The sequence below is a fragment of the Bos indicus genome, chromosome 6, assembly GCF_029378745.1.
Source record: "Bos indicus isolate NIAB-ARS_2022 breed Sahiwal x Tharparkar chromosome 6, NIAB-ARS_B.indTharparkar_mat_pri_1.0, whole genome shotgun sequence".
Classification (NCBI taxonomy): domain Eukaryota; kingdom Metazoa; phylum Chordata; class Mammalia; order Artiodactyla; family Bovidae; genus Bos; species Bos indicus.
This window is the reverse complement of record NC_091765.1, coordinates 18,373,812-18,395,701: the sequence shown is the minus strand read 5'-3', so window position 1 is coordinate 18,395,701 and position 21,890 is coordinate 18,373,812. Positions and strand designations below refer to the sequence as shown.

The 21,890-nt window shown below is 40.1% G+C and overlaps 1 protein-coding gene across 2 annotated transcripts in view; it reads right to left on the bottom strand.

Moving 5' to 3' along the window:
- Positions 1–5,825: 5,825 nt before the first annotated feature.
- PAPSS1 (3'-phosphoadenosine 5'-phosphosulfate synthase 1) overlaps positions 5,826–21,890 on the bottom strand; it is a 112,808-nt gene continuing 96,743 nt past the window's right edge. For both annotated transcript variants that reach the window (XM_019962341.2, XM_019962342.2), the window contains exon 12: positions 5,826–6,547. In XM_019962341.2, the coding sequence (XP_019817900.2) occupies positions 6,409–6,547 (139 nt within the window). In that variant the 3' untranslated portion in view covers positions 5,826–6,408. The remainder of the gene's footprint in view (positions 6,548–21,890) is intronic.

Here is a 21,890-nt window from a genome sequence, read left to right as displayed (position 1 = left end):
AACATGTAAAGGACTTAGCACAGTCTCTGGCAAATAAAAGAGTAAGCACTTAGCAAATGTTAGTGACTATTATGATTTTTATTGTTTACTCAAGATACACTTAAATTTTGTGCTATTCGTTATTTATTCATCATCCTACTCTCAGCTATGAGATCTTTTGACTATGCAAATAAGAAAAACAAAATTCCTGGGAATTCCTCTGGGAAATGGTATACAATCTTTTACTTCATATTCCTAATATCTTTATTCCTGTTCTATCTACAGAAGATATAAAAATTCTCTAGTACATGAAACACCACTTATAGTTCAATTCTAAATATATTTAAGATTTTATACTTTATCAGACAAATCAATAAGCTGAACTTTTAAATGAAAAGTGTTAACACTTGTAAAATGCAGCTTTAACGTTAAGTAATATGATGAAAGTGAAAGAGGAGAGTGAAAAAGTTGGTTTAAAGCTCAACATTCAGAAAACTAAGATCATGGCATCTGGCCCCATCACTTCATGGGAAATAGATGGGGAAACAGTGTCAGACTTTATTTTTTGGGGCTCCAAAATCACTGCAGATGGTGATTGCAGCCATGAAATTAAAAGACACTTACTCCTTGGAAGGAAAGTTATGACCAACCTAGATAGCATATTCAAAAGCAGACATTACTTTGCCAACAAAGGTCCGTCTAGTCAAGGCTATGGTTTTTCCAGTGGTCATGTATGGATGTGAGAGTTGGACTCTGAAGAAAGCTGAGAGCTGAAGAATTGATGTTTTTGAACTGTGGTGTTGGAGAAGACTCTTGAGAGTCCCTTGGACTGCAAGGAGATCCAACCAGTCCATGCTAAAGATCGGTCCTGGGTGTTCTTTGGAAGGATTGATGCTAAAGCTGAAACTCCAGTACTTTGGCCATCTCATGCGAAGAGTTGACTCATTGGAAAAGACTCTGATGCTGGGAGGGATTGGGAGCAGGAGGAGAAGGGGACGACAGAGGATGAGATGGCTGGATGGCATCACTGACTTGATGGACTTGAGTCTCAGTGAACTCCGGGAGTTGGTGATGGACAGGGAGGCCTGGCGTGCTGCGATTCAGGGGGTCGCAAAGAGTCGGACACAACTGAGTGAATGAACTGAACTGAACTGAATGACCAAGTTAATTAAAGCAGATCTTCTTTATTAATGTTGAGAATAAGCTGATCTTTATTAATTAATTAACTGACCTTTCTCATCTAGATCTTTCTCTGGATGATGCTTTTCCAAGGTACTATCAGTTTTTCCTAGGATTGGTCTATGCTTACTTTAAGCAAATGTATGTATTTTTCTGATTTTTCTCTTTGCAAAAATGTACTTGTTTTCTTAATCTAGGAAACATAGGAGAAGCTGGACACAGGGGAAAAGTGAGGGGAAAGTGTGGCTAAACCAGGGATACTGTGCTTTGACTGCCTTTAGATTTGTATCTAACATAGTGTATTTAGTCACTTTGCTCAGTGGGCTAGAGAATGGTATTACGAAGCAAAGATTACAAGGTCTAGTCTCATAAATATTAGTATTACTGTGTTGCTTGGCCAACAAACTACATCTTTAAATAATAATAAAGAGCAGTGCTTGTACAGTCCTTTTTAATATTTCCTTCCCATCTAGGTCACCACCGAGCACCCTGTGTGATACAGTAGGTTCTCATTTGCTATCCATTTTATATATAGTAGCGTATATGTCAGCACCAGTCTCCTAATTCATCCCACCCTCCTCTTCCCTCCTTGGTAAGTTTGTTCTCTACATCTGTGACTGCGTTTCTGCTTTGAAAATAAGTTCACCTCTACCATTTTTCTAGATTTCACAAATAAGCAGTATTACATGATATTTTTCTCTGACTTACTTCACTCTGACATTCTCTATCCATCCACGTCTCTGCAAATGGCACTATTTCACTTCTTATGGCTGAGTAATATTCCATTTTATATGTATATCACATCTTCTTTATCCATTCCTCTATCAATGGACATTTAGATGGCTTCCATATCCTGGCTATTGTAAATAGTGCTGCAGTGGACATCAGGGTGCATGCCTTTCAAATTATGGATTTCTCCAGATATATGCCCAGGAGTGGAATTGCTGGGTCATACGCCTTGTGTGCCTAGTCACTCAGTATAGTCGTGTCCAACTCTTTGTGACCCCATGGACTGTAGCCCACCGGGCTCCTCTGTCCATGGGATTCTCCAGGCAAGAATACTGGAGTGGGTTGCCATGCCCTTCCCTCCAGGGAATCTTCCCAACCCAAGGATCAAACTCAGGTCTTCCACATTGCGGGTGGATTCTCTACCATCTGAGCCACCAGGGAAGCCTGCTGGTAGCTCTGTTTTTAGTTTTTAAAGGAACTTCCCCGCTGTTCTCCATAGAGCTTGAATTCTTAACCAAGAATTTAAACTTTTAAACTTGTGTCTCTGCATAAGTCTACAGATCTCCTAAATAACTTCTAACTTGCTTTTCACTCAAAACTCTCTTAATGGCTGCGTAGCCCACTGGAATTGCCCACAGCTTACCAAAAGTCAAATTTGCTCTAACTGCAAACCTAAGTAGAATATACAGATGTGCCTCTACATCGCACAAAATAACACTAGCCACAGACTGAGGTTCAAAGTCATTCGGGGCAGACTCTGGGCAGTCAAGGGGTGAACCAGTCACAGGTCAGACAGAACTGTCTCTCCTTCGTTTGGCTTTTTTCTTGGGGATCCGACTGTGCAGCAAGGCTCCAGTTTACTTTTCAACAGATACTTTCTCTTGGGCAATAGAAGCAGTTATACACTCAGACAGAATACTTCTCAAAGAGGACAAGTTAGAGCTGTTAGAAACAAAGCAGAGAGTAAGTCAGTGTTCTAATTCATTTCAGTGGACATGTTTTCTTTTATAAATTGAAGTATAGTAGATTTACAATGTTTCAGTTCAGTTGCTCAGTTGTGTCAAACTCTTTGTGACCCCATGGACTGCAGCACGCCACGCCTCCCTGTCCATTACCAACTCCCAGAATTGACTCAAACTCATGTCCATTGAGTCAGTGATGCCATCCAACCATCTCATCCTCTGTTGTCCCCTTCTCCTCCTGCCTCAATCTTTCCCAGCATCAGGGTCTTTTCCAATGAGTCAGTTCTGCACATCAGGTGGCCAAAGTATTGGAGTTTCAGCTTCAACATCAGTCCTTCCAGTGAACACCCAGGGCTGATCTCCTTTAGGATGGACTGGTTGGATCTCCTTGCAGTCCAAGGGACTCTCAAGTCTTCTCCAACACCACAGTTTAAGAGCATCAATTCTTCACCGCTCAGCTTTCTTTATAGTCCAACTCTCACAATGTTTCAGGTGTACAGCCAAGTGATTCAGTTATATACACATGTATATGTATCTATGGGTTTTCAGATTCTTTTCTGTCATAGGTTATAAGATATTGGATACAGTTCCCTGTAGTAATGTGTACCTGTTAATCCCCGATTTCCAATGTATTCCCTCCCTGCCCCTCCCCCCTTTCCTTTTCTGGTAACCACAATTTTTTAACAAAGGTAGGTCATCACAGATACTCAGTGCAGGAGCAGATCTGGGAGATAAAGGTCCGTGACGAGATTTTCCCTGTTTCTCATTTCAGCTCCTTGAATCCAGGCCTGAAACTCTGATGACATTTTCCTAAGAATCTGGTAAAATGGGCAATTAGGAAAAAAAAAGTTCCAATCTCAACACATCCCTACTCAATTACGGTCCTCAAGTACTTACCTTTAGGAAGCCCAGCTTTTACCTCAGTCCAGAAAGACACTGAGTTAGGTGGGCAGAATGTGTTTGGCACAACTTACATATAATTATATCCAGGACAAGACTGTGTGGAGGAGGAAATGGAATCCACAGAAATACAAAGGGGCTTACAGACCCTCTAAGTAATATAGCCCACACACAAAAGAAGCCCAGTGGGCAAATACTTCCTTACTTCATGAGCCAACTCAGCCCTGGATACATATGTGCTAATAAAAATATACCATATGTGGGAAGCATGACTTCTGAATTTTTCCTGATCAAGTATTCAAATGCTAACTTCCAAGAGATGCACATAATTGTTTTCCTCTTGGATGAAAATGAAACGCAAATCCATGGTCTTGATTATCAGAGTGGAATAGAGAATTGACAGATTTAAAACATTATACTTCTGCCAAGATGACTGCACTTTCTTTTACTTCCTTCAAGAAAAAAAGTAATTATTTTTCCATTCACTTTTCCAGCTGATGGATAGATAAAAATGGCATTGAGATTTCCAAGACCATTTGGCAAGAGAGGCTGGGGTAAGGGTCGAAGGTTTTAAAGATTGGTTTGGGCTCATTTTTATGAACTGGAAAGGAAAAAATAAAATTTCTACATATATCATAACTGTAGCTTAAAGACACACATACCAACCTGTGGACTTGGAGAAATCACTGGGTACTTTTATTTTCTCCTCCATCTTTCCAGAACACACAGGTGGCTGGCCAATCCCAAGAACACAGGGTCCTAGAATCATGTTTTCATCATGTGCCCCTCTGGTGGGATGAGGTCAAATACCACAATGGGACTAATTCAGGAACGGCAATTATATGATAGGACACAACTAACTCAGGAACAACAATTATATGATAGAACACAAAGCTACGTTTTCAACCACTTTTTACCTTAATGCCACTGATTTCTGTTCTTCATGTTCTCATCTTGATTTTATGAGTATATTTTTCTAATTTTAAAAGGGTATGTTTTCTGAGTGCCAAGAACCAAAATTCTTTCCTCTGTATTTACACTTTTAAAATATGTTAACAGTAGGGCTTCCCTGGCAGTCCAGTGGTTAGGTATCCTCCTGCCAATGCAGGGGACAGGGGTTTGATCCCACATACTGCAGAGCAACGAAGCCCGAGTGCCGAGAGAAGCGCCAGCCTCGACCACTGAGCCCACGCACCGTAACTACTGAAGTTCATACACTCCAGAGCCCGTGCTCCACAAGAGGGGCCACCACGATGAGAAGCCTGAGCTCTGCACTAAAAGGCGCCCCCGCTCACCGCAACTAGAGAAAGCCCATGCACAGCAATGAAGACCCAGCACAGTGGGAAGCAAAACAAAATAAGAAACCTTTAAAAAAACATTAACAGTAACAATCAACTTCAATTTAGCAGTATCAAGATTTTAATGTGAAATGCACATTTTTTTTTTTTCACATGCCACCTGTTATGACCAGGGCTCTTGGTAAACAGAAACTCCAGATAATTTAAGCAGCAAAGGAATATACAGGAAAACTATTGGGTATCTTACAGAACCAACGGAAAAGGCAAGAGAATAAGGCTCAGAAAATGGTCAGGAACAAGAAGTTAGAGGCAGAGGACTCAGCCAAGGTCATTCCACTGGAATATTTGAGATGAGAGCCGAATACCACGGATGCCGTCACCACTGTATACTCACTGCCCCTGGAATCTTGACTCCATCGCTGCCACCATGAAACCATGACTCGAGTATTCAGGATATTCTACAAAAGCAAACTTGACATGTTGTCCCCCACTCCAGATAAACTGACTGGCAAACCCTAACATCTCTCCATCATGTCCCTACTACTAGTACCAGCATCTGAGGTATTTAAGAATATCAGAGAGATATTTGGGGAAAAAAGTTGAGGTTTTGGATGGATTAAGAATGCATCATTATTTTCCCACTTAAAAACTCACTATGAAACAGTACTTGGAACTAATTATTAGATTCTAGTAATTATTAGATTCCTTTCTCCATCAGAAACTTTTTCACATAAAGGATAAGTATGTGTAAACATAACAATATTTTTTAAAAATCACATAAAGAAGCCAAAAAGTTTAATTTTATTGAATCAAGAAAGTTCATTCAGAGTTTACATAGATATTAATACACTTTAGATTATAACAGTTAAGAGATCAATAGCTGAGGGGAAGGAAGAAAGCAGTTTATATTTTCACTGTAGGGAAAAAAAGAAATCTAATCACTACAGATGTCTTATAAAATTCCCAAAACAAGATCTAGCCAAGTTTATTGTTTAGTGGACCTTTTTTTCTTTCTTCAAGAGATGAAAAGTGAGATTCAATGTGTATACTATTGCTTACAACTGATATAAGAGCTTGAAAAAATGATAAGACAGAAGCATAAATACAAAAAGACAAGGTTTTAAAACTGTACTGTAGGAATATAACTATTATAAGTTGGAAAAGATACATTAAAACCAGGAGTGTATTACACTAGTTCAGAACAGAACTCATACGGCAGACCAAACTGATGCTGTTAATACTTCAGGAAAAGGGTCTGTTTTGGGGATGCATGTCTGGACAGATACCACCACAGAGAAATGCCAACAGTAACCTCTTGCTACTCAGTGTGGTGTCAAAGGTGAACTGACTGGGTGAACAGCTTAAGCCTTCTCCAAGGATTTGTAGTACTCCATCAGCACATCCCAGGCCTTGGGAGCCATGAAACCTTCAGGAGGTTTCTGGCCTTCGCGGGCAAGTTTTCGCATTCGTGTTCCTGAAATAAATTCAAAGTCTTCATGGCTGAAAGGGAGAGAAAAAAGAAAATCATTTCACATTTTTAAAAACTTTGTAAATAATGTGAAATTTTAAAAAAAGTCTGTTCCTTCTGTTCATGGTAGAGAAGCTTAACGAAAAAGATCTAGATGAAACGTAATACTTATAAACATCAACCTGATTTCAGGTTTGTCACAGGGCAAAAAACATCACAGTATCAAAAATCACAAAATAAAACGATGATCGCTTGGATTGCCCTTTTATTGTTGGTTTAGTTGCCAAGTCATGTCCGACGCTTGTGACCCCATGGACTGTACTCTGCCAGGTTCCACTGTCCATGGGAATTTCCAGGCAAGAATACTGGAGTGGCTTGCCATTTCCTTCTCCAGGGGATCTTTCCGACCCAGGAATTGAATCTGGGTCTCTTGCATTGCAGGCAGATTCTTTACCGAATGAGCTACAAGGAAAGCCCTTTTATAACCATACATATTTCCTTCCCTCCTCCCCAGTCCTTGGCAACTAAAAATTTAGAAATAGGAACTTTTATTTTTTTTTTTTTTAGAAAAACATCTAATTTAACTAGCACCTATTGAAAAAATTTTAGACAGTCTGAATCTGAAAGGCGAAATGCATTTTGGAACCATAAGAGAAAAACTGGAACTTGAAAAATATTAAGTAAGTAGCAATGATTAATATTATTCCATTGATAGGGTATTACACAAAGGCAGTGTTAGCTCTTTTCACCTTCATACCTTCAAAACACATAAAAGCCCTCTGATCATTAAGTACAGCGCACTATGGCTAAGACACACAGTGTCTACTGGTAATTTTAACCTTTTCCCTCAAACAAGGGGACCGACTAGGCAGCAGACAAGAACCCAGAGAGAGTTCTAGGTCATTCAACTCACCAGGTCACAAGCCCTGTTTACTCCTCATCAGTGACTGTACGTTTGTTCCTTCCCCACTGCTATTTGTGGAGTTAACTTGGGACTCAAGTGAAATCATAAACTGCCAAGTGGTCCTCGCTTCTACAGGTATGCCAGGTACGTTTTAACTAACCATTCGGTTTCTAGGGATCTGTGTAAAGGAAATAACTGGAGAGGCCTGCAAACATTATGCATAAAGGTAGTTATTTAAAGTTGTTTTAAATGTTGTAAATGATGACAGTTGAAGGTTTAAGTAAACTATGTACATCTCTGAGTACAGTTACACGGTCACTGCTGCTAAGTCACTTCAGTCGTGTCGACTCTGTGCGACCCCACAGATGGCAGCCCACCAGGCTCCCCCGTCCCTGGGATTCTCCAGGCAAGAATGCTGGAGTGGGCTGCCATTTCCTTCTGCAATGCATGAAAGTGAAGAGTAAAAGTGAAGTAGCTCAGTCGTGTCTGACTCTGCTACCCCACAGACTGCAGCCCACCAGGCTCCGCCATCCATGGGAATTTCCAGGCAAGGATACTGGAGTGGGTTGCCATTGCCTTCTCCGACACAGTCATTAGAGTATACTTAAGAACAGTAAAAAATGTAAGTGACGATTTTTTTGTTAAGACCACAGAGGGGCTAAGGAAGATGACCACGACAGAGGAAAATCCATTGGATAAATGAATCAAAATTTAAATTGTCTTTAATCAACAGTTTCAGTGGCATCACCGACTCAATGGAAATGAGTTTGAGCAAACTCCAGAAGATAGTGAAAGACAGGGAAGCCTGGTGTGCTGCAACCCATGGGATTGCAAAGAGTCGGACACAACTAAGCAACTGAACAACAACAAAAATAGATGATGAAGGAAAGAGATGAAGTGGTAAAGTGGCAGAGATACAGAGTGGAGAAAAGATTTTTGTTTTTAAAGGAAAGGGGAGGTCTTACCATGTATGTAGGCAGAAGAAAATAAGTGCCAAGAATGAGAAAAGGAAGGAGAATGAAAGCCAGGAGAGAGAAACAGCAAAGAAATGAAAGCTGGAGAAGAAGGTCTGGGATGAAGAACACAGAGACAGAAGCTCTGACAAGGAGAGTGAAGAATGAAGAAATAGTGATGATCTGTAGTTAGCAAGAGATGAGGTGGTTAATGCAAGATGGTCTCAACCTTCTCGATAAAGATATAAGATCATCTCCTAAGAGGAACCCAGAACCTGTGTGGTAGGAACTGATAATAAGATCCATCAATGCAGTTAAGTGACTTCATCTCCAAGCCAGAGAGGTTACCCCTCCAGGCAGAGATTAGCAAAGCAGCACCTGGAGAGGAAGTCAAGGGCCAGCAGGGGCCCAGATCTCTCCATCTGTGTCCAAAAACACTCATTCCAACCCAATGTACAACTGATTAGTTTGGCTAACAATCATTTGACAAAAGCTGCTTGAACGTTTCTGTTCCTTAGAAGATTCACTTAACAATTCCTTCCATAAGCCTCATTAAGGAAAATTATGACCCTAGATCTTTCTGGCCATGTCAATTTAAAACTTTGATTTCAAAAAAGGAAACCCCATGTCTGTGTAGAAAGTGCCTGTTCCTGATGGGCAATGAGAAAGAAAATGAGGGAGCAGCTTGCAGAATTATTCTGTCCTGACTTTGTGATTAAAGGAAAAAAGCCAGACCAATTAAAGTCCTTTCTTTCCTCAGAATGCCAAAGAGTCTGAAACCAGAAGTCGGCTTGCATTCCTTCTGAAATTGCACTTTAAAACCACAGTCCCTGGGTACCTCTTTTCCGACCCTATTACACACTCCATCTGCCCCGCATGCCATAAGCACTTCTTCATCACATGAAATGGGAGTTCCTGCTTCCACAAGCTGGTGGTTCCTTCCACTCCACCCTGGCAACGGAAAACACATTTATTTCCCTCTGCTTCATACTTGTACCCGAGATGGCAACAGCAACCCATTCCAGTACTCTTGCCTGGAAAATCCCATGGACGGAGGAGCCTCGTAGGCTGCAGTTCATGGGGTCACTAGGAGTCGGACACGACTGAGAGACTTCCCTTTCACTTTTCACTTTCATGCATTGGAGAAGGAAATGGCAACCCACTCCAGTGTTCTTGCCTGGAGAATCCCAGGGACGGGGGAGCCGGGTGGGAGGCCGTCTATGGGGTTGCACAGAGTCGGACACGACTGAAGCGACTTAGCAGCAGCAGCAGCATACTTGTACTTCAATCCGTCACACAAGGATTTTATTTTTTTTAAATCAGAAACCAGGTGCATGACTTGACACGAGTCACTATCTGTAATCTAATCACAGTTTTCACAATCACAGCTTTGAATGGATAGCTTTCTACAGAAAAAAATAAAGTAAAAACTGAGCTCTTCCGGGAATGACCTAAAAACTAGCTCTGAACCCTACCTGTGAGTAATCAGGAATCTGCCAGAAGCAGGTCAGGCTACTAAACAAAGGACCTAAGGCTTTCACTGGGCTCCCCTCATAGCTCAACTGGTAAAGAATCTTCCCGCAATGCAGGAGGCCTGGGTTCGATCCCTGGGTTGGGAAGATCCCCTGGAGGAGGCCGAGGCAATCCACTCCAGTATTCCTATCTGAAGAACCCCCTACGGACAGAGGAGCCTGGCAGGCTGCAGTCCCTGGGGTGGCAGAGTCAGACACAACGGAGCAACTAAGTACAGCACAGGCTTTCACTGCAAAGCAATTCCAGTTAGCCCATCTGATTACACTCGGTAACGGATATCCATGACACCTGAAAAAAGAAACGCAGGTCTGTTGTTTTTTTTTTCCTTTTCAAAACCACTTGGTCACAGATGCTTACAATCCACAGCTGACAGAACGCCTCCTCTAAAACACACACACACACACACTCTCTCTCCCCAAAAAACAATAAAACACAAAACAAAAAACGAAGGGGACGGGGTTTTAGGACTCCAGGATGGAGAAGGCACACCAGCCATCAGATTACGTGGGAGCCTGGGGCGCAGCATCCTGTCCCACGTACGACGCACTAGCTGCACGTGGCCAGCATCCTGACCGACTCCAAAGTGCAACTCGTGGCCACGTGCTGAAGATTTTAAATCTTCACAACCATCTGCTGTCTCTCACACATGCGACCACCAGAGCCACCAGCACAAGCTGTTCAGACAGACAAGAAGCTGGGGTCAGAGGGGGGCCCTTTGCATTTATCTTTCAAAAGTTCATATTCAATTGGCTTTTTAAAAAAATGCTAATTAGATGATAAGCAATCAGGGATGCAAAGAGAAGCTTCTCTGACAGAATTGAAGATGATGGTAGTAACTTATAAATAAATCTAATTAGCTATTTGGGGGCTAATTAACTTTCACCTAACTTGAAAGAAACTAATATATAAACAGTGTACATCAAAATACTAAGACTTCTCTTCAAATACAAATCATTTATTCAAAACCAGATAATTAGCTGTTTATTATGGCTTTCTTTTCAGGAACCAAAAAGCATTGGTTGACATCGTATGTGACAAATTTAATAATGTTTTATTTCCAAACCAAAGATCAATCAAAATATGTGAAAATTTTAATTATCTCAAACTAATTTACCCAAATCCTTAATTCATCATGTTTTCCTCCCCTCAAAACTCTTTAAATAAAAGCTAGAGCACAACTCCTATCAGATATTCAGTCAAATAAGAAGTTTCCAGGGAATGCCTACTTGTCTTCCAGTCTCCACGTTGCAAGCTGCCTAAACCATCATCTCATTAACTGCTGCCTGCACCAGGGCACGCCTCCACACTGAGTTCCCTCCCACCGTTCCCTCTTCCATACTGCTAGGTCATTTCTATGCTTTTAGTGCCAAGGAGTAGTTTCAAACGTGTCTGTGTTTAATAAACACTGCAAGTATAGTTATTCCGTAATCCACGTCTGATAATTCTGGTATATGAAGTCTTTGCGAACCTGCTTGTGCTGAAGGTACTTTCCTTTTTTTTTCTTTTGTTGGTGCTATTTCCTTGTATATTTCATCATTTTTTATTCAAACTGTCTATTAAGCCTGTATAATTATTTGTGGGAATAAGTTGAGGTTGAGGACAAGGGAGTAATAATCCAGTGAGAGTATATATTTGCTTCTGCTGGATATTTAAGAGGCATGCCCAGTTAAGAACCACCAAAAACTGATTTCACGGCTTGAGGGTTTAGGGGTTGTTGATTTTTTCTGATATAATCCAGGTAACATGAGGGCTTTCCTCGTGGCTCAGTGGTAAAGAATCCACCTGCCAATGTAGGAGACGGGGCTTTGATACCTGACCCCCTGGAGGAGGAAATGGCAACCCACTCTGGTGCTCTTGCCTAGGAAATCCCAGGGACAGAGGAGCCTGGCCGGCCACAGTCCCTGTTACAAGAGTCAGACATGACTTAGTGCCTAAACAACAGCAACAACAACAAGGTAATCTGCTTTTGGCCCATGTGAGCAGGTCTGAGCTTTTGAGCCTAAAGCTCAGGGCTCTGCTCAGTCTTTCAGGGTAGAGGAATGGGTGGGGTTCACTTAAGGTTCTCTCTGAACACTTAAGGTGGGAGGGAGCACCAGCGTAAGGGGACTGTCTCCTGCTTGACTCCCGGCCCTGGTCAGGACCATGGCAATCAACACTCAAGTTCCCTAGGTTCACCAGGGCAAAAGCAACTTCAACACTCAAGTTAACAGAAGTTCTAACTTTCACTTAATAGTTTACCCTTACAGTTCTTATCATCTTATCAGTGCCATAATACTTTTCTGAAAACATTTTCTTTTAACCAGAATTATTAGCTAATTTCTTAGAACTTAGAAAGTTCTAACTTTCACTTAATAGTTTACCCTTACAGTTCTTATCATCTTATCAGTGCCATAATACTTTTCTGAAAACATTTTCTTTTAACCAGAATTTTTAGCTAATTTCTTAGTATAATCCAATTTACCTAATTACCCAAAACTTGAATTCCCAGTAGCTAATGTTCACTGTAACAACACTATCTTTTAAAAATCTATTCCAGTTTGTACCATTCAAAGAACTGCTTTATCTAGTCCCTATCTCATCCTGTTCCTTTCACTCCATTTTCCTATCCACCCTGGCCTTCTTCCCAAGCCCTCTGGGTCTTCTCATCTCAGCACCTTTGCAAGTGCTTATCTCTTTGTCCAGAATGCTCTTCAGTTCAGTTCAGTTCAGTCGCTCAGTCCTGTCCAACTCTTTGTGAGCCCATGGACTGCAGCCTGCCAGGCCTCCCTGTCCATCACCAACTCCTGGAGTTTACCCAAACTCATGTCCATTGAGTAGGTGATGCCATCCAACCATCTCATCCTCTGTCGTCCCCTTCTTCTCCTGCCCTCAATCGTTCCCAGCATCAGGGTATTTTCGAATGAGTCCGCACTTTGCATCAGGTGGCCAAAGTATTGGAGTTTCAGCTTTAGCATCAGTCCTTCCAATGAACACCCAGGACTGATCTCCTTTAGGATGAACTGGTTGGATCTCCTTGCAGTCCCAGGGACTCTCGAGAGTCTTCTCCAACACCACAGTTCAAAAGCATCAACTCTTCGGCACTCAGCTTTCTTTATAGTCCAACTCTCACATCCATACATGACTTCTGGAAAAACCATAGCCTTGACTGGATGGACGTTTGTTGACAAAGTAATGTCTCTGCTTTTGAATATGCTATCTAGGTTGGTCATAACTTTCCTTCCAAGGAGTAAGCATCTTTTAATTTCATGGCTGCAATGACCATCTGCAGTGATTTTGGGGCCCAGAAAAATAAAGTCAGCCACTGTTTCCCCATCTATTTCCCATGAAGTGATGGGACCAGATGCCATGATCTTAGTTTTCCGAATGTTGAGCTTTAAGCCAACTTTTTCACTCTCCTCTTTCACTTTCATCAAGAGGCTTTTTAGTTCTTCTTCACTTTCTGCCATAAGGGTGGTGTCATCTGCATATCTGAGGTTATTGATATTTCTCCCAGCAATCTTGATTCCAGCTTATGCTTCTTCCAGCCCAGCATTTCTCATGATGTACTCTGCATATAAGTTAAACAAGCAGGGTGACAATATACAGCCTTGACATACTCCTTTTCCTATTTGGAACCAGTCTGTTGTTCCATGTCCAGTTCTAACTGTTGCTTCCTGACATGCATACAGGTTTCTCAAGAGGCAGGTCAGGTGGTCTGGTATTCCCATCTCTTTCAGAAATTTCCACAGTTTATTGTGATCCACACAGTCAAAGGCTTTGGCACAGTCTATTACCTCCTTCTTTATCAAGATGCCTATTCATCTTTTGGAACTCAGCCCAAATGTCACCTACTCCAGGAACCCATCCTTGATAACCCAGACTTGGTCAGATAAGTGTTAGCTGAGCTTGCCACAAGTCTTCCGCAAAGTACATGGGACCGTTAGTTAACTGTGTCATTAGTGGTTTATTGTCTGTCTTCTCCAGAATGTAAGTCCTATATCTGTTAAGCCAACAAATCAAGCTTGTTTCCAACCACAGTGCCCACACTTAGCAAGGGCATGTATGTAGTAAAGATCAATATGTAGTTAATAAATGAATAAAAGAACAGCAAAGTTGGAAAATTTTATCCTAATTTCAATGTAAATGTTGACTTTAAAACAAGATACAGCATATATAAAATATATAATTTGACTTTCAAAAGTATACATAGTACTATCATTAATTATGATTCAAAGGTATAGTAAGATTTTAAATGAGACCTTATCTGTTACTAGTTATGCAATAACTCCCTATGCAATAAAAATAATATTTATTACTGTCTAATAATTATTATCTATGCAATAAAAAAATAAAACTTTTGCCATAAAGTATGTGAAAAATCTACAAGCACAGGACAAGACTCATTGGCAAATTCATGCAATTACTGTCAGACTTCCACAAGTTTTCAAAAGAAACATCAAAATCAGTAAAAACATTTTATGAATTAATGGCAGACAGTTCCCCAGTACTTTAACAGAAATATTTATGTGTGGCAAAGACTGCACAGCAAGAAAGAAAAAAGAAGTCACACAAGAAATATTTCAGGGGTCAACATGACAAGACTTGGGTGTGAAGAGTGAGGTGAAAGAATAAAGGACTTCAAACTTTCTACATAAGAAGAAGAACAGGTAACTAAGGAAACTTAGGATTTGGAGATACATGAAGGGAAAGGGAAAGTGGCTTCTGGACATTTTAAATAACATCATGAAATCTAAGCAGAAACACCCATTAGTGTGTAGATAGGATTCTAAGATGGCCTTCATGACCTTCACCCCATGAAGGTGTCACTACCATGATATGTCCTTATATGGCAAAAGGAATTCTGCAGAAGCAATGAAAGTTACTAATCAATTGACCTAAAATAGTGAAATTATGTGAGTGGGCCTAACTAATGAATTAGAGGCCTAATCATTCAAGCCCTCTAAAAGCAAAGAATGTTCTCAGATGACAGCAGTAGTCAGAGATTTGAACCCTCAGGGATTTGACCTGAGGGAGGTTCTAACACTGAGATAAAGGGGCCCCACAAGGAAAAACCACAATGCGGCTTTGAGCTGTAGAGAATGGCCCCCCTATTAACCAGTAAGAAGATGGGGACCCTCAGTCCTATAACCATATAGAACTGAATTTTTCCAAAAAGGGGCATCTGGCTTGTCTAAAGGACATCTAAGGTCTATTCCATCTCAAAATTCTAGGAAATATTTAATGTTTATTATTTTTCTTAAAGTCCCGTATTTTGCAACTGGTTCTTCCTTTTTGGATTACCTATTTCTTAAAATCGGAGACGGAAACTGCAACCCACTCCAGTATTCTTGCCTGGAGAATCCCATGGACATAGGAACTTGGGGGGCTACAGTCCATGGGGTAGCAAAGAGTCGGACACGACTGAGCGACTAACACACACACACACATTTTCATTATTATTATGTTTGGTGATCTGTGGTCTTTTACTACTGTAACTGCCACCCCAGGCTTCTGACTAAGGAACTGTGAGGTTATGAATGGGTAATGTTTTAAGCCACTAAATTTGTGTTAACTTGTTACAGAGCAATAGAAAGTTAACATAATTAGCAACCTGGAAACATTGAGGAATAGCTTTAAGTGTCACCACACAGAAACCACTAGAGCAGGTGAGCACTTCTGTGAAAAGTATATAAAAGAGTGAAGAATATATGAGAAAAGCCTTGAGGATATCTATAAGTAGAGTGCTTTAAAAAAAGAAGACGTTAGTAGTAGTACATGATTTAAGGTATTTTTGCTAAGTCACTTGAGTCGTGTCCGACTCTGTGCGACCCCATAGACGGCAGCCCACCAGGCTCCCCCGTCCCTGGGATTCTCCAGGCAAGAACACTGGAGTGGGTTGCCATTTCCTTCTCCAATGAATGAAAGTGAAAAGTGAAAGGGAAGTCGCTCAGTCGTGTCTGACTCTTCACGACCCCATGGACTGCAGCCTACCAGGCTCCTCCGTCCATGGGATTTTCCAGGCAAGAGTACTGGAGTGGGGTGCCATCGCCTTCTCCAGATTCAAGGTATACTTCAGAATTAAAAATATGAAGGAAATACTCTACTGATAACATGGAAATAACCAAAAGCAAACATTTATGTCTACCTGTTCTCTCACTGACCCATTTCCACCAGGCACTCTGACGTGCACTCTCTTTTTGGTGAGCTGCTATTTCAAAAATATGAACCAAAATTTTGCATTAACCCATCCAAATACAAAGAAGAATTATTGCTAAAGGAGAAAAAAATTACAAATAGCTGAATTATCTCTAAAAGTTTGTAAGAGCTGAAAGAATGGCCTTTAATCTTGTAGTCCTAAAACTAAATTTCCCAGAGTCATTATTACAGCTAATATGAACCTACTTAACTTCCTAAGTATAAACAGATGATTTTTATCATAATTCTTATCAATAATATCTTGCAATCTTCATGAAGTTTGTTTTTTTATCCCTAAGCCTTGTTTTACACTGGTATTTAGTCAAATCAAAGCTATAAAATCATTACTTACATAAAAGTTGGCATTGAATAACATCCATTAATCAAACATAAGATAACCTCATATGTGCATAATTAATAACTGTGTTTTCTCACTACATCAAAGACTATCGCCTTTCCACAAAATTTTAATCATTTTCCAACATATTCCCATCAACTTAATTACGCTTGAACAGGAATATAAAAAATTAGAAAACTAAGGCAGTTTTAAAGCTTCCCAAGTTACAATTTATTAGATTTAGTAACTCAAAAAAAATTCCAAGAAAATGAGCCAGTCATGCAACTAATATAGAATTCATCACTGGAAATTCTTATGAGAACTGATGTAATTATTTAGCTTTTGAATGATTAAAAGAGAGACTAAAGCAATATTACACAGACTTAACACAACATTAAAGTTATCAAGGGCTTCCCAGCACATCATTCAACTACATACAGATGGACTCTATGGTCCTGCGTGTGATTAAATCAACTGATCATGCAAGGAAACCACAGTAACAAAACACATCCGCACAAGAAGTGTAAAAGCTCAGCTCTAGCTTTGCTTCCTTAACTCATCAAAATGCAAACTCATCTAAGTTTTAAGTAACCGGCCACCTGCAGAACAATTCTACTTCTCACCTCTTATTCTGTAAGTGACTAACTGTTACTTTCAGAACAAGGTTTCACTCATAACATTTGTACATAAACCACACAAATAAATTGCATGCTGGGTGAGAAGTGAAGGGTTGCCCTGCCCAGCATTCCACCCCTGGCACTATTCATTCTATCTATCTGTAGGAAACCAAGCCTACCCTCAGTGGGGATTCTCAGTGGCAGGAGGAGCTTTCAAAAGAATTGCCAGTAGGTAATCCTCTCCAGACTAAGAAAATTAAAATCTCTGATGGTGACCCTACATGTTTTGAACCACAAAAGGATATATTTGAAGCTTTTTGGTTTTCCTTAATATTTAATTTATATTTTCACTTCAATTACCTATACAGTAACGTAGTTCAAAGTTTACTCTAATTGCTTTTTCTTTAAAAAAATTTTCCTTAACCTTCTAAGGCATCTCTTTGGTAGAAGACCCTTTAAAACTCATCACATTGCTTTTATAGCTGCACTTTTTTTCAGACAGTGAAACTGTAGTATGTGTGTATGTATGTATATAAGTATATATACATATGCATACATATACGTATTTAAATACACACAGAGACACATACAGCTATTTTTAATATAAATTTATTTATTTTAATTGTTTTTAAGCCAAAACAAAACACGCCATGATTTAGAACGATTTCCAGGTATTGGCAAACCCTCATTTTGTACAAGGGTAAAAATGGTACATTTCTGGTTTATTGTAAATTCTTCTCACGGTGAGGTTCTGCAGTATACTATGACCTGGGCCACAACTCAGATCTTCAGAAAATAACGGTCTAGCAGAGCACCCAAAGCTCATGCTCTGGAACAACCCAGAGGGGTAGGGTGGGGAAGGATGTGGGAGGGGAGGTTAAGGATGAGGGAGACACATGTATACCTGTGGCCGATTCATGTTGATGTATGGCAAAAAAAAAAAAAAAAAAAATCAACATGTTGTAATTATCCTCCAATTAAAATACATAAAAAGAAAATAATGGTCTAGAGTGGGTCTTGCCTTGAATTCCACACCAGGGCCGTTGAGCACAGTCAGGAGTGCTTTCACAATTCCCCAAATCAGTTACACAATAAGCCTTTTCTGTTCACTGACTCATGGGGTTTTCCTGTGTTCTTCTAGAGTCCACTGCTCAGAAAAGTCTGCTTTCATCTAAGATTGTGCATTTTCTCCAGAATTATTTGTCATTAAACGAGAAGGCAACAAATCCCTCAAGTTCCACTGTTATCAGTAGTATTTAATTTTGCAGGTAACTTATTTTATTAAATGACATCAGAATTTATGTCCCTTTCAGAAACAAAATAATTTTTTTTTTAATTTCTTTTTCCTTCTTGTCTGAACCATTACAAAACAGGCCACATTAAATGAGGACACGCGGTTAGGATCAGCATTATTCCTGAACGCAGAGTCAACAGTACAGTATCATGGAAAAAAGGATGAGTTCTCTCAGATGAGAAGTTGTAAGACATAAGTTTCAATCAGCACCCATGAACTGAGAAAACAAAAATTTAAAGAGAGAGCTGGCCCTCCAAACCCATGGTTTCTACATCCAAGGATACAAACAACCTCTGACTGAAAACATTCAGGGGGCGAGAAGAGAATTCTAGAAAGTCCCAAAATGTAAACCTGTAAAATCAAGAGTGGGTTTTCTGAAAGGGTAAATAAAATCAATAAACCTCTGGCCAAGCTCATCAAGAGGAAAGGAGAAAGGATCCAAATAAACAAAAAATGAAAGAAGATAAATAACAACTGACACTGAAAAAACACAAAAAGTCAAAAAATAAAACTTGAATTGATCATGGGCAGGCAACAATATATATAATTTACGTAGCATTTATATTGTATTTACATAGCATTTATATTGTATTAGGTATTACAAATACTCTGCTACTGCTGCTAAGTCGCTTCAGTCGTGTCCGACTCTGTGCGACCCCATAGACGGCAGCCCACCAGGCTCCGCCGTCCCTGGGATTCTCCAGGCAAGAACACTGGAGTGGGCTGCCATTTCCTTCTCCAATGCATGAAAGTGAAAAGTGAAAGTGAAGTCGCTCAGTCGTGTCTGACTCTTCGCGACCCCATGGACTGCAGCCTACCAGGCTCCTCCGTCCATGGGATTTTCCAGGCAAGAGTACTGGAGTGGGTTGCCATTGCCTTCTCCGAGGTAATTTAAAGTACACAGGAGGATGTGTGTAAGCCATATACAAATACTACACCATTTTATATAAGAGACTGGAGCATCTGAATGCTTTGGTATCTGTGCAAGGGTCCTGGAACCAATCCTCACAGCAACTAAGAGGCAACCTCTTGCTCACCCTGAAGTGTAATTAATACTAACAAAGCAAGAGTACTAAATAAGCAGGTGCAATTTGCATGAAATAAGTATTAATCAACAAAACACGAAGCTCCTACTAACGGAAAATAGCTAGGAGCTACAGATTCTGGAAAGAACTACAAACGTTGAGCTAGAAGAAAATCAGTTCATCCACTGCCACCCTTCTGGAGATAAAGAAACAAGGCCAGAGATGACACAGGAATCTCAAGTCACTCGGCAAGCATGGGCTAGCATTCGTAACTTCTGCTTCTAGAGCCTCACACGGCCACTCTAAACTTACAGGGTGTACCGCCTACAGGCTTCCCCCATTTACTGCACTTCACTTTACTGTGTCTTTCACAAATTGAAGGTCTATGGCAACCCTGCCTTGAAAAAGTCTACTGGCACCATTTTTCCAACAGTGTTTGCTCCTTTTGTGTCCACGTGGCACATTTTGATAATCCTCACAATTGTTCATACTTTTTCATTATATATATTATATATATGATAACAATGTACACATTTCTAGTACTTACTAGGTTCCAGTTAACACTGTTTGCAAATGACACATAGGAGCTGATCTAGTCCTCAACCACTCTATGAAGATACACACAGCATGATCACTACACCCCATTCTGAAGCTGAGGGAAGCAGGGCAGGAGGAGGACAGTGGTTCACCCGCGGTCACACAGCTGCAGGGGCGGTGGGGCAAGAATGTGACTCCATTCGCTTGGGCTTCAAAGTCTGTGCTCTTTTGCTACTCTGACTCTAGCATAACAAAACAGAGACATTTCTAGGGGAAACTGTTCTAGATCTAATTCTGAACAGAAAGAAACTGGTCAGTAAAGGGAAAGTAGCAAAAATCTTGGAAGGAAAAAAACATCATTTTGGCAGAATGAAGAGAGGGAGGACAGAAAAGAGCCTTGATCTGCATGTGTGGGATCCACACTGGGAACAGAATTAAAATCAAGGAAGAGAGCATAAGAGAGTAATCCCTAGACACATTCAGCAATTTTGTTTCCCAAGCTTAAAGAATCCAATCCTACAATAACAATAATTTAAAAAAATATTTAATCTATCACTGTACGACTCCCCCAAATCAGAGACTCAACCTAGCAAACTACATCATCTTTGTAGACATGATAAAAATGGGAGCTGGGGACTAACATCATTTTGAGGATTTGTATTTAATTGAATAATACTATGTCTAATGGAAGCTAGATTGTACATCATAAGGTTTCTAGTGAATTCTGTCCTCTATGAAGTCTAGTTTAATAATTCTATTATAATGACTTGAATAATAACCTTGAAAGTCATGTTATCTAAAAATTTAATTAGCATATAGCGAGGATGACAGAATCAGCAATTAAAAGACCTGAAAAGTCTTTAGATGAAATTAAACAAGATGTTAAAATAAAAATAAATTTAAAATTTTCTAATTGGGATCTAAATAAATAATAAGAAAAATAGAGGGCTAGAGAAATGGTGTTTAGTTGAGAAGAAGACTTAATTAATGCAACCTTTAATGCAACCTTTGCTGAAGTTGTTCAGTTTCTCTATTGATATAACTAATGTCTTGTCTAAAGGATATCTAAGGTCTATTCCATCTCAAAATTCTATGAAATATTTAATGTTTATTATTTTTCTTAAAGTCCTGTATTTTGCAATTGGTTCTTCCTTTTTGGATTACCTATTTCTTAAAATCGGAGAAGGAAATGGCAACCCACTCCAGTATTCTTGCCTGGAGAATCCCATGGACAGAAGAGCCTGGACAGCTACAGTCCACGGGGTCACAAAGAGTTGGACACAACTGAGCGACTAACATACACACACACACACACATTTTCATTATTATTATTGTATCGGTGATCTGTGATCTTGGAGGTTACTGTAATTGTTTTAGAGCCCCATGAACCATGCCCATATAATGATGGTGAACTTACTAAATGTATGTGCTCTGACTGCTCCACTAACTAGCAGTTCCCCCATCTCTCTCCCTCTCCTCAGGCCTCGCTATTCCCTGAGACACAACAATATTGAAACCAGGTCAATTAATAATCTACAATGCCCTCTAAGTTTTCGAGTCAAAAGTGCACGTCTCACTTTAAATCAAAAGCTAGAAATGATTATGCTTATTAGTGAGGAAGGCATGTTGAAAATTGAGATGGGCTAGGCCTCTCATGCTAAGCAGCCAAGTTGTGAATGCAAAGAAAAAGTTATTGCAGCAAATTAAAAGTGTTACTCCATGAACACATGAAGGACAAGCAAGCCAAACAAGCCTTATTGCTCATATGGAGAAAGTATTAGCGGTCTGGATAGATGATCAAACCACCTATAATAATCCTTTCAGCCAAAGCCTAATTCAGAGCAAGGCCCCAACTCTCTTCAATTCTGTGAAGACTAAGAGAGGTGAGGAAGTTTAAAAAGAAAAGTCTGAAGCCTGCAGAGGTTGGTTCATAAGGTTTAAGGAAAGAAGCCATCTCCATAACATAAAAGTACAAGGTGAAGAAGCAAGTGCTGATATAGA